A 15,000-nucleotide genomic window follows, 5' to 3' on the forward strand; every position below is an offset into this window, starting at 1 on the left:
CCAAAACTCTGAAAAAACAAATGTAATAAAAACAATCCAATAAATATCTCAAAACTATTCTTATTTCTTTGCTACTCGTATTAGCATACTATACGCAAACAATTGTCAATAACTTTGCCATAAAATAAAGAACTTTACATTTTCACACCCAAAAAAAGAGTTATGCAAATAGCATATGTATAAACATCAAACCACAAAATTATCAACGATTACCAGAAATATAGTTTCAAAACTATATGCCAAACGGCAAAAGGCACTAAAATGTGCACAAAATCAAATCCATATCAACCTAAATCAAATCTGTGCGAAATAGCAATGCGCACCAAAAAGTGCAAATATCAAGTTTATATCAAATGACATTAGAAAATATTGAAAAAGAAATTCAAATATGCAAAATACATTCCGTATAATAACTTCATTCTTTACAAAGAGCTATCTCTAAAGTCAAGCAAAATTGCAAGCATTCTAAACTTTAGATTTTCTTTACCAAAAATGCCAGATTTTAATTTACCAGCTGTGTAAAATTCTTTCCCAACAGGGAAATCTCTCCAATCCACAGTATGTGCTTTAAAACTTTCTGAAATCAAAATAGGCCAAAAAGCCGAAGATTCCCACAAAGGAACTACAATAGTGCCAAATCCTCTACATTTGAATAAATATACTAATACTCGAGGAATCAAATAAATCGGTGGAACTATCCATGCATTCCATCCATTCCAGTTCAAAGTGAAAGCATCTACTGCAAAGGAAAAAGGATTCCAAAATCTGGAACAAAATTTTTTAACTTTTGATTATAATCACAAGCAAATACATCTATGTCATAAGGACCCCATTCATTAGAAATTTCATCAAATAAGTTTTGAGCTATCCCCCAATCATCACAATCAACAATACGACTAAGATAATCTGCTTGATTATTCATCTCTCGAGGAATCCATTCTATCTCTAAACGGATATTATTTTCAAGACAAATATGAAATATTTTCATTGCAACCTGTTGTAAATTTCTTTTCATGCTCCCTTTTTTAACAATACATACAACATTTGTATTATCTGTAAACCATTTTATACTCTCTCCTGCCAAGAAAGGCAATAAGGAGCATAAGACCCTTTCTACAGCCACTAATTATCTCCATGTAGAACTCTGCATTCACTCACTTTCTTCCCATACCCCATGCGAAACAGAATTTCCTGTCTGTACACAATACCCACCATATCCCGTGTCACTAGCATCCGTGTGTACCACTCGATTTGAGCCTGAAATACACTTCATTTTCCTACAGTTGATTTTATCCAGAGTGTGTTTCCAAAATGAAATCTGATCAATACTATCTTTCGACAAAAATATCATACTATTCCAAGATGTAGCCGAAAATGTATCGATGCTAAGACATCTCGTCATAAGTTGAGAAACACTGCCGATAACTACAGACATAGAAATAATCTGACCAACAAGACTAGCTACCCGTCTTACCTTTATAGGTAAATTTCTTTCAAGAATAATAATCAATTTTCTTAATGGTATCTGCAACTTTATTAAGTCTACGAGATGGGACATGAATAGTGCCCTGTTCACAATTCAAATGGATGCCTAGAAATTCTAAACTTTGACAAGGTATCCACGTAGACTTTTCATCCTTTGGAATGAAGCCTGATAGAATAATATCAGAATAAACTTGTCTGGACATTTCACACGTTTGATCATACTCACCGTGACAACCAAAACTATCATCTAAGTACATAAGAATCGTCTTACCTTCGCTGCGCCATTTTTTTTTTTATTTTTTATTAAAGGTCTTGTTAGCTTTCTGAAAATATATGGAGAAGAAATAAGGCCAAAAGGCAAATCATTGAACTGAAAATAACGAGTATGGCCATCAAACTCCCAAGAAAATCCCAAATATTTCCGATGATCTGGGAAAATATCTATATGATGATATGCACTAGTGATATCAAACTTAAAACACCATTTGTTCTTTTCTACGTATAATAAAGCAATTCTAATATCGTCATACTTGACTGGTTGTTTCCAAATATGTTTATTTACTTCTCTCAAATCTAAAATGAGTCTTCTCTTGCCGCTAAAATTAACTGAAGCAGAAAGAGGATTAGTAACGTAAGGCACTTCATACTCCGACTATCCAGCAAGCCTATAATTGCGCTCCGTACAAACTCATCCTCCTGTAAAGCAGATTTATTGTTACAAGAAAATCTACCCTGTGGTAAAGAATAAAAAGGAATTTTGTAACTAGAATCAATTGTATCAATAATAAACTTGCATGCATCAATATTTTTCCAAAACTGAATATTTGCTTTTAAGCGACCTCTAACACAGACTTTGCCATTTTCTGTGTATTCATAACAATCACCAAATTGTGCAATGTCAAAATAGATATTTTCTGCAAGATACTCATCGTTTACAAGATTAGATTCTCTTTCCATCTTATTTGCCGAGCTTGAGTTCTGGACACTCTTTTCTTTTATGGTCGGGCTTCCCACAGTGGAAACAGCCGATGGGAAATCTCGGGCCCGACATACCGGGGAATCCAAAGTGAAAGGGCGTTGGTCCACGAAAAGGCTGCCTAGGAAAAGTGAACGGAGCACAGCTCCTAACATCATTAGAAAATTATTTTTGGAATTCTTTCCTTTTTGTCTTTCCTTTTTCTCTTTAAGGGCCTTATTTTCAGCCTTATTGATACGTTTTTCGTCATCTGAATCGTCAGCAAGAGGGTTGGAAACATAATTGTGTTCCAACCACAAGAGGAAGCGTCTGCCATTTTGACCAATTTGTTGCGTTTTTGACAAAGTTCATTAGCCTCGCCAATAAGTTCTTTGCAATACTCAAACTTCTCATTATTCAGCGCCCACAAAGTTTAAGTTAAAGTATCAGAAACTTTCTCATTGTGTTCAAACTGATCCTTATTACCCGAATTCTTCCAAACAATACATTTATCAATTTTCATCTTTTTCACCTCTGAAGAAACAGAAGAACTTGCAGTTCTTCTCTGAATAAATCAAGTTGTCTCGCCATATTGCGTTCCATGTCGGACTTCTGCTCATTCATCTTATTCAGAATAACTTGAAGCATATGGTCCGCCTGGGCCCCACCCATATCTTGGTTGCTTTCCATAATTTAGGCGTGCTACCAGCTGTACGTGTCGTCCTAAACTGATTTAACCACGTACTCTATTGAAATCGGTTCTATTGAACCGCATGACTGAACATACCTAAAAAGGTATTCGAAATGAAAACTTTCAAATTCCGGAATAATCCATTCATTAGTATTACCAAGTAGAAATTGATTTCTGTCTAATTCGTTCCTCAAACGAAAGAAATCACATTTGGAGTAAGAAGTGTAAAATGTTTGTTTGGACACTATTCGTGAAGGAAAGCACTTTAGTTTTGACAAAATGTACCCTTCTGTCATGCCACGACTCAGCGAAAACCACCATAATCGTGCTGTTGAAATGCTTCAAGCTGGAATGGCACAAAATATCGTAGCAAGACACTTTGGAGTTCATCGGAACACCATCCAGTCATTATGGAGACGTTTCCAACAATATGGTAACAATTGGGATCGACCATGTTCTGGGCGTCCTCGTGTGACGTCGCGTCGACAGGACAACCAAATTAGACTTGTGCACCTGAGAAATCGTTTCCAGACAGCAAATGTGACTGCTCATGGCATTCCTGAACTTCGACCAATCAGTCCAAGAATGTGTAATCGTCCGTGTGAGCACAACATCAGACCACGACGTCCAGCGGTGCGCCCAATACTGCGTCAACGTCATCGTATCGCTAGACTAGTGTGGTGCAGACGACATCTGCGATTAAGAATACAGGACTGGGTCAATATTCTGTTCACTGATGAATCCAGATTTCATTTGGATAGCTGTGTATCTTCGCGTTGGGGAGCGGTACCAGGACGGTTGTGTTGTGCAAGGTCGACAATTCGATGGAGGTAGAGTTATGGTGTGGGGTGGAATAACAGCACGTGGAAGGATCCCTCTACAAATTGTCAATGGAAATCTCACCGGCGTACGCTATCGAGACGAAATTATTCAGCGCCATGTGATACGCTTCATACAGAGACAGCAAAATCACATCACTCTGCAGCAAGACAACGCAAGGCTACATGTTTCACGTGTAGTCAAGGACTTTTTTGTTCAACAGAATGTCGATGCCATGCCTTGGCCAGCTGTTTCCCCCGATTTATCCCCGATCGAGCACGTCTGGGATGATATGGAACAATGTCTACGACGTTTACCAAATCAGCCAGTGACATTGGCTGATTTAGGCCAGGCTTTAACCAACATCTGGAACAACATCCCTCAAGCATTTCTGAACACTTTAGTGGCATCAATGAGGCGCCGTTGTCAAGCGTGCGTGAATGCAAATGGTGGTCACACGTGTTATTAATTTTGTTAATTCAAGTTCGAATACCTGTGTCTTTCGAGTGTGCTGAAATTGACGTTATTCGACTTTAACATTAATGGATTATGAAATGTTGTAACGAATACATTTGTTAACAGTATTACAAAAAATAAAATTTGTTCATTGTTATTTTGTATTATTTTTTCATATATCAAATAATGCAGTTTCTTTTTCCCCCTAGTATCATACATGTAGAGATTGTTTTCATGACTGGGAAGAGTTGACTAAATTGATGGAATTGTCTGTAAAAGGTATCTGTTGTAGCCAGAAAGGGATTGTGCAGTCAACTCTTCCCAGTGATGAAAACAATCGGCTACATATATGATTGTTTGATTGAAATTCAATAGTGCTGGTAGTGTTCACCCACCTGACCTACAGTGTATAAGCTAAAATGAGCTTGTCCGTAGTTCGACTGTCTGTACGATCGTTTGACTATAAAGTTTAAACATATTCAACGTCTTAAAACTACTGAGACAATTTCAATTAAACTTGGTAAAGTGTATCCTTGTGTTAAGAGAATTAAACGCATCACGTCCCTTCCAAGGTTGAAGAAGTGAATAAAAGATAAAAATAGGAGTCTTTTTTTTAAAAAAACTTCTGGGCTAGAAAATATTACACATTTGTAAAATCCTTCATACCATAGTGTACATTTAAATTACATGGGAATATATAGAAAAACATATTCAGAAATCATATTCTCAAGAAGAGCAGGACTGTGATTGTTCATATTAATATGCAAGCATCTTCAGGTAATGCAGATTGAAGTTTGTCCATGGCCCCAGGGTCGGTTTGGGCCACAATACAGATTTAAAGTTTTACATGGGAATATATGGAGAAAACCTGAAAATATTTTGCATCAAAATTTTCAATGTCTTCCGATCTCAACGAAATTTGGGGGCGCCATCAACGCTTTAAATATCTGAATAAACTCTTATGTATAGGGAACCCGTGCCCAATCTTTTTTAGTGCATTACATGTATGAAAATGTTTTTAAAATAATTTCCAGTTTACAATCAAAGTATTTAAATTTCATTTAGGTAGATGTGTCATTTTTTTTTTAAAAGGCTTTATAAGAGATTTAATTTTCATAAAACGTGTTTGAAAGTTATAATATCAAGTTAGTTTGAGATGTTTGATGTATGAAAGGTGAAGATAACGAACAGTGATCAATCTCATAAATCCTATAAGCAATACAAAATAGATAGTTGGGCAAACACGAACCCCTGGACACACCAGAGTTGTAAAATATTCTATTTCCATTAACTGATGGTGCACTTTGAAAGGGTATTTCTTCTTTGTTGCTAAAAGGGTTTTCTTTCTTTTTAAGGGATCTCGGGGAATTAATTTCAGGGTTTTGTAAGGGGAGTATGAATATAGAAACAATATGCAATTTGGTCATTTTACAGAAAGTACATGTATTAGACGGGGGAATTGCGGTAAGGGGCGCAAATTTATGAGGCAGGGTGTCTGTAGCCGCCTTCAGGCTCCCAAAGGGACCAGGGCTAAGCCCTGGTGGGGGGCCATGGAGCGAAGCCTTCTGAAGCTCCTAAATTCTATATGGCGTGAAATATGTATCCTATCTGTAGTAATTTTTACTATTTTCTGTCATTTCTAATAGATGAAATTGATTAAGTAACGCAAATTTTAAGGTTTTCGGGAAAATATTAGTTTTCCCAATAAAAGTAATTCAATAAATCAAAAGACTCCGAAAGTGGAAGAAATTATTGCTTTTATCGTTTATATTTTTCTAAAAGTAGGCCACGATTTACCTTAAATTTGAACATTTTATGAAGCGGGGGAGGGGGCTGCGCCCTTTTAAATTCGCCACTGCTTAAAGAAATTTTCCTTTGGGGTTAAATATTCAACAGGTGTTCGTTTGGGGTTCTTTTGTAACAACATCCTATTCAATTATTACTTGTTTTATAAGATTTTCATTAATTAACAGCAAGTATATCACTAAGACATTGATATGTATGAAACAACAATACCTGATCAAAACAGAGAGCTGATGGTGGATATGACAGGTCAACAGTGGATCCTTACTCCTCCGTGGCACCTAATCAATCCTCTGGTGTTTGCAAGGGTCATTGTTTGCACTGTTCGATTTTGTATCTTTATAGAATGTATAAAGTTGATCACTGTTCGCTATCTTCACCTTTTTTATTCATGACCTTGTATATGTCTCACATGAGCGTTCATTTGATGATGCATGTAGCTTGATACCGTTGACAGGTTTTGCCGTCAGCGTTTTTTGTGTTGTGGACGGATGGGGAAAGAAGTCGCTCACATTTAATTCAGGGACTGCTTACATAAAGGCCTGGATCCTAGATGCGTCTCATGTACTTTATAAGCAAACACAGGTGCTTGGGAAAGGTATTAATACCGCCGGTATCGTGCAACTGGGTCAAGACTTTACCATAGACAAATATATTACTAATGTCCAGGTATGTTTAAAGCTATGTTAAAAATAATGAAAGAAATGCTAACTAATAGTAACTTAGCTACAGTTATGTTATGATAAACAAATACATGATGTAGGAAAAGGTCTATATTATAATTATAATGATTTCCTTAAATTTCAGACAAAGCAAAATAGTTTGGAGAAAGTTGTAGAATAGAGACATTTATTTAATGAACAAATATAAAAACTTTTACCAAATTTCTAGATAGAGCATAGTACTAAATGTGAAATCAGCTCGCAACATGAGATTGATTGATTGATTGATATGTTTCCGCCACACTCAACAACTTTTCAGTTATCTGGTGGTGCCCAGTTTTTATTGGTGGAAGAGAGAACCCAGATACAATATACCTGGGAAGAGACCACCGACCTTCCGAAAGTAAACTGGGAAACTTTCTCACAACAAGAGATATATGGGTCACATCGAACACATCAAATCTAAATTATGTTTTAAATTTACAAGTTTATTTTGCACATACCCGTACTGCCATATTTCTTATTACACAAAATCTTTAGGAAACTGTACGTTCTACTATGTTCTATCTTTTGCTTGATTCACTGACATTGCCCAGTGTTAATTTGTGTATATTTGTTAGACACAATGTTCAACAAAGCACGTTATAATACTAATTGCTGTCTCGCATAACTATGAACATGTAAATGTAGATATCGGTATTTGCGGGGATATAACATCCTTCCCTTTTCATAACTGAACGTTATCTTCGCCTTCCATCCTTCCTTTTTGATAAAAAGTAAACGTAATACATGCACATCATGATTACAGCCATAATGGAGTTTTACGAAGAGGCTTACTTTTACAATCGACGGCTGACTTTTACAATTTAAAGGGATCAACTCCAGATATGAAAAATTTGGAAGTGGTATTTACAAAATTTATATTTACCGCATTCAGTTGCTGTATATATTGTTTAAAGTCCCACTCGATAATTTTTCACTCATCTTGGGTCGCGGTAGCTCAGTAGTAGAGCGTTCGCTTCATAACCGGGAGGTCGTGAGTTCGAGCCCTGCTCGTGTCATGGCTGCGTCAAGCCGAAGATTGATAGATTTAACATTGTTTAACGTCCCTCTCAAGATTTCTGTACTCATATGACAAATCTAAGGCGTTAAAATAGATAGTGATTGCTCCTTCGCCAAACGCTCGGCATTTAGAAGTGAGAATCACGGGTCGTTCAGGTATGACCTTAAAAGTGGATGTCCCGTGCAGCGGCATGCGTTTGCCCGATAAAGAACTTTCACTACTACTGCGCTAAGCGCTAAACATAGGCCGGGTCTACATTTGTGGTACTTCACCTACAGATGGTGACCTCTCAATATGAGTGAAAAATCCAGGAAAGGACGTAAAAGCAACAAATCAATCATGTGGAGACGTCACTATTTCCGGTGAAGGGCTGCAAAATGTATGCATATGCTCGGCGCTTACGGCCTTTGAGTAGGGATGGATCTTTATCATGTCACATCTGTTGTGACACGGGACCTCGGGTTTCCCGGTCTTATCCGAAGGATCGCCCTATTTAGTCTCCTCTTACGACAAACACGGCCTATCTTAACCAGGATATCCACGGGGTGTGGCATTTCTAAAGCCAAGCACATGTCAAATGTTTATATCGATAATGTATAGAATATACTAGTATACTAGGGAGTAATAGATTTTCAGGGGGGGGGGGGGGGGCAATTTTCATGAGTCATTGCCACAAACATTGTTGATTCTACTGTGTATATTGATATACATATATACGTATAGATGTATACAATTACACATCACTTATTTGTTGTCTTTACATTTAAACCTAGAGATTCAACACGAAAGAGAGGGAAACAAGGACGTAGCATTTTTTTTTCAAAATGAGAGGGCGGGGCTATGAAAAAATAAAGCTCGACAAAGCCTACCACTCGATTTTTTGGTCTTTTATAGAGCTGTCGTCCAAAAGTATGTGTGTGGGAGGGTAGGGGTTGCTTTGTTCCTTGGGGAGTCAGAATTATAAGATGTGAGGTATAGAGAACATTTAAGCTTTCAGGGTTGATGACACATTATTTAGAAATGTCAGGATAACTTGAGGTCGTCTGCTTACAATGAGCGCGCTATGGTACACTTATGATATACAGTAAAGCTTAAAACACTTTTTATGGCAATTTTCTGGGTCCCTTCATGCATTTCTCAGCTCGTCATTCGCAGTTAATAAAATACATGTACATTTGAATATCGATAAATTAACTTAATGAAATATTAAAACGAGTAATGCATTGTGAAAGCGTCGAACAAATGTAGAAAGAATAAGAGTTGCTAAAGAGTTTACAATACTCTTGTAATAAACATAATTGTCGGTTGGTTTTTTTACTGAAGCAGTCTATATATTCACTTCGGTCCAATTTCTGTAGTTGGAGTTGATCCCTTTAAATTGTAAAAGTCAGCCGTCGATTGTAAAAGTAAGTCTCTTAGTAAAACTCCAATAAGAGCATTCTAATGCATGTGGTTTTGTTCCGAACTATTTCTAATGTCCATATGGAAGTCCTTAAAATGCACCGGTAGGTGGATTGCCCTTCAAGATCGAATGGGTTCATTTGTATGTCTTGGAACAGCCTTTGGGACTGGAGTGGTTACAGGCGTATCGGGTGATTTGGTTTTGTTGGCGAAGGTACACTTAGACATGGGTGCGCGGGCTGTGGGTCAGGCCTTTGCTACGTTATACTGATTTGTGCTTGACCAGTAATATTGGAGCAGTTGAGCTGGTGCGTTCCACGTTTGTTCAGTGTTCAGCACTTTATTAGCTCTTCTGAGCCAAAGGCTCAAAGAGCTAATGCTATGGCCATTTGTGCGGTGTGCGTAAACTTTTTAGAAAAAGGGCTATAACTCAAGAACCCCTTGGCCAATTTTTTTCAAATTTGTTGCAGGGTATCATTGGCCCAAGGGCTTTCATACATACTAAATAGAGGGATGTGACCCTTTAACAAGGGGAGATAATCAGGAAAATAGAAACAAAAGTAGTGGTTGCTAAAAAATCTTCTTCTCAAGAACCACAGGGCAGATTATCACCAAACTTACACATAAGGATGAGGATATGTTGTAGATTAAAAATTGTTCAAGGCATTACCCTGGGGCAAAGGGCGTGGTCTCAAGGTCACTTCAAAGTTGACCTAAATTAAAAAAATTTTTAAATTCCTTAAATCTTAGATATTTTAGTCATTATAAGGACTAGGATCATCAAATTTTGACAGTTGATGCATCTTAGGACCTTGTGTCAAGTTGTCTCAAAAGTAGGTCACGGTGACCTACTTTTTGAATTTTGCAGGTATTTATTTTAAAATTAATTTTGATGCATATCTTGGACACTTTGAAGCCTATGATCATCAAAACTTGTCAGTTGGTGGATCATGGGACCTTGAAATGCGTCAACTGAAAAATAGGTCACCGTGACCTACTTTCTGAATTTTATGGCTTATCATTTATAGATATATTTTAAGTTGTTATTTCAAATACCGAGAGGTTTAGAATCATCAAATCTTGTAAGTTGATGCATCTTGAGGCCTTAAAACATATTTATGAAAAAGTAGGTCACAGTGACCTACTTTTTGAATTTTGCAGATATTCAAATTTCACATTTTCAATTTTAGATGCATATTTTGGGCACTGTAAAACCTAGGATCATCAAACTTTGTCAGTTGATGCGTCTTCAGTCTTCGGTTTGTGTCGACCAAAAAGTAGGCCACCGTGACCTACTTTTGGTATTTGACAGCTAAATTACTATATTTCAGACACTATTTGACCTACAATCATCAAACTTTGTCAGTTGATGCATCTTGAGTCTTCGGAGTGTATTGACCAAAAAGTAGGTCACTGTGACCTACTTTTGGCATTTGACAGTTATATTTATATATTTCAGTCACTAATTGACCTACAATCATCAAACTTTGACAGTTGATGCATCTTGAGTCAACGGAGTGTGTCGACCAAAAAGTAGGTCACCTTGACCTACTTTTGGAATTTGACGGCTATATTTATATATTTCAAATACTATTTGACCTACAGTCATCAAACTTTGTCAGTTGATGGGTCTTGCATGTTCGAAGGGTTTCGACCAAAAAGTAGGTCAACTTGACCTACTTTTGGAATTGGACACCTATATTTATATATTTCAGATACTATTTGACCTACAGTCATCAAACTTTGTCAGTTGTTGGGTCTTGCATGTTTGAAGGGTGTTGACGAAAAAAGTAGGTCACCTTGACCTACTTTTGGAAGTTGACGGCTATATTTATATATTTCAGATACTATTTGACCTACAATCATCAAACTTTGTCAGTTGATGGGTCTTGCATGTTCGGAGTTCGCTGACCAAAATGTAGGTCACCATGACCTACGATTGGAATTTGACAGCTATATTTCAATATTCAGATACTAATTGGCTTAAAATCATCAAACTTTGTCAGTTGATATTTCTTGGGTTCTCAAAATGTGTAAACCAAACAATAGGTCACATTGACCTACTTTTTTTGAATTCTTAGGATTTAACTAAAGATTTAGAATACTAAGAGGCTAAGAATAGAAATGGTGGGGTTGTACAATTTATCAGAAGAGCGATTCTAGGCCCTTGGGCCTCTTGTTTTTACATGTACATTGTCACTCCCAAATTGAAAGTGAAAATTTCGATTTCTACAGCGATGACAAAATGAAAAGGAACGCGTGAGTAAGAATGGAAGGAAACTTACATCAGATATATGATTTGGAACTAAGAAAAGCATCTGGATTATCGACAAAAAATTCCAGTCCACATTATAACCTGGTTCGTGTCGAAAAAATATTTGCGATGAAAAGACTTGCGAACTACGTGAAAATTTATGGGACGCGAATTAAAGTTGGTTTAGAGTATTCATGATAAATGATATGTACGATTTGAGGCTAGGTCAGTGCATTAATCAAGAGTAACAAAAATATTACTAGAAGAGAGTATAATTCATGGTTTCTTAAAGACTTGGTATCTAAAGAAACGTGGCAGTAAATCATACAGTATGTTTAATATTGTCTCAGCTTTAACGTAAAATGGACCTTTTCTTCACACAACTGCATCATGATATTTTGAACTTTACTTCATTTGATTATTCAAAAGGTGAAATCAAGATCGAGCAACGGTTATATGTTTCCTGCCACTGGAAGTGTTATGTCTGATGGGTCTTTTGGGGACTTTGGTGGTGTTTTGTACGGCTATAAGAAGAACAGAGTTTTGCTATGGAGACCAGCGGATACTAGGATAGATGGTCACATGATTTACGTAGGAGGATTGTGGGGAAACGGCGTCAAATCAATACAGCAGGACACTGCTGACGTCATAATATCAATATTGTACTTCGCTTCATCTGGTAAAACTCTACAGATTTGCGTTTCATTCTGTTATCATTATCTTTGAAATCACAACATTTTCACTTTTGTATTCATTTAAATTAAAGAATCCTGTGGAAGCACGTGTCTTGTCAATCAATCCAATAGCAACTGTGACTGCACGTCCGGTATAGAACGTGGTCCCGTGACCTTACAATCTGTAAGTACAAGAGTGGTATGTGACGTAAGACAAAGATATATTTCACGTATATTTATTTTTATTTCATTTTAGCCACACATTCATTTTCTGATTAAACTTTGTATGTTAATTGTAAACATCATCGACATATTTTCTATGATCATATGGCCATTCGAATAGAACACCGTTGAGCAGGGTGGATTTGAATTTACTAAGAAGACATTTATTGAAGAGTCTACGAGATGTGGTTACTGTAATAGTGAACTTAATAGTGCGGTATGTAAAACGGAATGGACAAAAACAAGTGCCCTAGAGTTGAAGATAAAAAACTTATATGACAGTATCCGTACATATGAAGATTTATTTTCAGATGATATGATTCCTGGAACCGGGGGGGGGGGGGGGGGGGGGTTCACGATAAGAGTTGAACACTCAACATTTCCATTTTAAATAACTTCCATTAAAAAAAACTAAAGTAAAATAACCCCACTATTCGTCAATAAATTGGTTTACTTTTCTGTCCTAGATTCTTACAAGAACGCTATGAAGTATGATACAATTGTTCTGAACTGAAATTTCAAGATTCAGGCAAAATTCTTCAATTTGAAAATGAATTACATATTTGGAATTTGTGTAAATTGCGAAATTTTGATCTGTCAATTTACTTTGTATTTTATAGTATTATTTGATCAGGTCGTTTTGAAGACCACATGTGTTTGGAAAACTTTACATGTACTAATTTTCTGACTATCATTGCAGACTCCATTACATTTATCTGTTGTGCCAGGATCGTCGATTCCTCCTGTGTCGTGCAATGATTCAATGTATACAACTTTATTTAGTGTTAAAACTCCCCAGTTCCATTTCTACGACCTTCAATTTAAAGTCAATGTCACAAACACATATAGAGAGAAAGCATCTGCACTTCAGATTAAAAATTTATCAATACTATCAATGGGCAAAAATATCAAATGTGTAAACATGACATCCACAATTCAAAGTACTCCAAACTCTTGGACAGCGCATTTGCACGTGTGGAATTTTGGTACACCATACAAGCAGACAACCTCATCTGCTGATGACGAGATGGTTCTGCAGGTAGATTTTTTGCCAGATAAATCTACTATACACTTGAAGGACACTTTTTCGATCTGGAGTGAAATTGATTGCATATACAATGGATTATTGAGTTCATCATACCAGACTTCAACAACAGTTTATTTAGGGAGTGAAATAAATGAGGTATAAATGTACTTAATTTGTAATATTGTTGCATTTTATTAGTATTTAAAAATGTTCACAAGTTTCCTCCCGTCAGTATCATCAATCACGTGTAACTTTCAAAGGATTCAATTTGAAGGATAAAAACAGATGCCTAATTTGATTCAATATGTTCTGATCTTATAGAGGGCCAAGTCTGTATTGCATGTACCACTGTAACAAAATTTTAAGAAAAAAATAACCAACTAAAGATAATTCAATCCAAAGTTACTCAAGGTACACGTGTGTAAAGGCAATGAAGTGACTTTACGGCATGTTTCTTATCTTTTAAGCACAATTCGCTGTACTCTGTCGAACTATATATTTAAACCTAATTTGCGATATATATATACTTTCTAATTTCAGACATTGCATACTAATTATTCGTTTGCCATAGAGAATGGTTGTATGGATGATTGCATTGGTCAAGGCGACAGCATTGAGTTCCTTGTCAAAATTTCTGCAGAACGAGACAAATGCCACGCTCCGTTTGAATTACACTTTCCATTTCTTTCTAATAGTTCAGCTAAGCCTCAGATGGCTATCTGTGACTATAAGGTAATAAAAATCGGACGTAATTTCCCATGCTTAGCTGAAGATGACATCCATCCAATTGAGACAATGTACGTTATTTCACGAGATTTCTTTTATACAGTCTTTGCACCTTTTCCCACTTCCATGTATTTTAGATTACTAGTCAATTGCAAAAGTAAAATAATATGCCGAATGCGAATCTCTTTAAAGTTTTATACATTGTAGCTATAAAGCAAAACATATAAAGGAAGACATACCATCAACAAGTAAATGTTGGTCTTTATCTCAGATTAGACGATGGAAGAATTGATACTGTCAGGATGCAGTTTCCTCGGCTGTGTAATTTCAAGCTGTTTGATGACCTGTCGGACGATACAATTGTAATTCAAATTCGTGTAATGCTACGAGACCAAGACGTCTTTGAGTATGCATCGCCGGAGGCAGTCTATTGTGTGGATGCAGTTATCGATTACAATCATACACACACCTGTTACGGACTTCAAATTCGTCAGAGGGTAAGAATTATTACACTACTACATGTCAATATTTGAGCGAATGAATCATGGGAACAATGAATATTAGAATAGATAATTTTTTTATTAATCATGTCCTTATGAAGTATTTCAACAGAGGTGAAGTGCAATGAAAAGAGTGCGGGGCAGAAAGTATTATTTGACAGAAAGTAAGATGTTCTACCTTGATTTAAAAAAGATTAATCCAAATGACGGGGGAGGGTTAAACCCACTACGGCCTTTCCCTTATTTTTTACGGATCTGAAAC

General features: G+C 36.5%; 1 protein-coding gene across 1 annotated transcript in view; it reads left to right on the forward strand.

Annotated features, from left to right (window-relative positions):
• LOC125663973 (uncharacterized) overlaps positions 1-15,000 on the forward strand; it is a 34,185-nt gene that overhangs the window by 12,020 nt on the left and 7,165 nt on the right. Inside the window, exons 5-10 of the mRNA XM_056142756.1 lie at positions 6,667-6,878; positions 12,019-12,268; positions 12,356-12,447; positions 13,186-13,668; positions 14,053-14,441; positions 14,474-14,735. Coding sequence (XP_055998731.1) covers positions 6,667-6,878; positions 12,019-12,268; positions 12,356-12,447; positions 13,186-13,668; positions 14,053-14,441; positions 14,474-14,735 — 1,688 coding nt within the window. The remainder of the gene's footprint in view (positions 1-6,666; positions 6,879-12,018; positions 12,269-12,355; positions 12,448-13,185; positions 13,669-14,052; positions 14,442-14,473; positions 14,736-15,000) is intronic.

The sequence above is a fragment of the Ostrea edulis genome, chromosome 1, assembly GCF_947568905.1.
Source record: "Ostrea edulis chromosome 1, xbOstEdul1.1, whole genome shotgun sequence".
Taxonomy (NCBI): domain Eukaryota; kingdom Metazoa; phylum Mollusca; class Bivalvia; order Ostreida; family Ostreidae; genus Ostrea; species Ostrea edulis.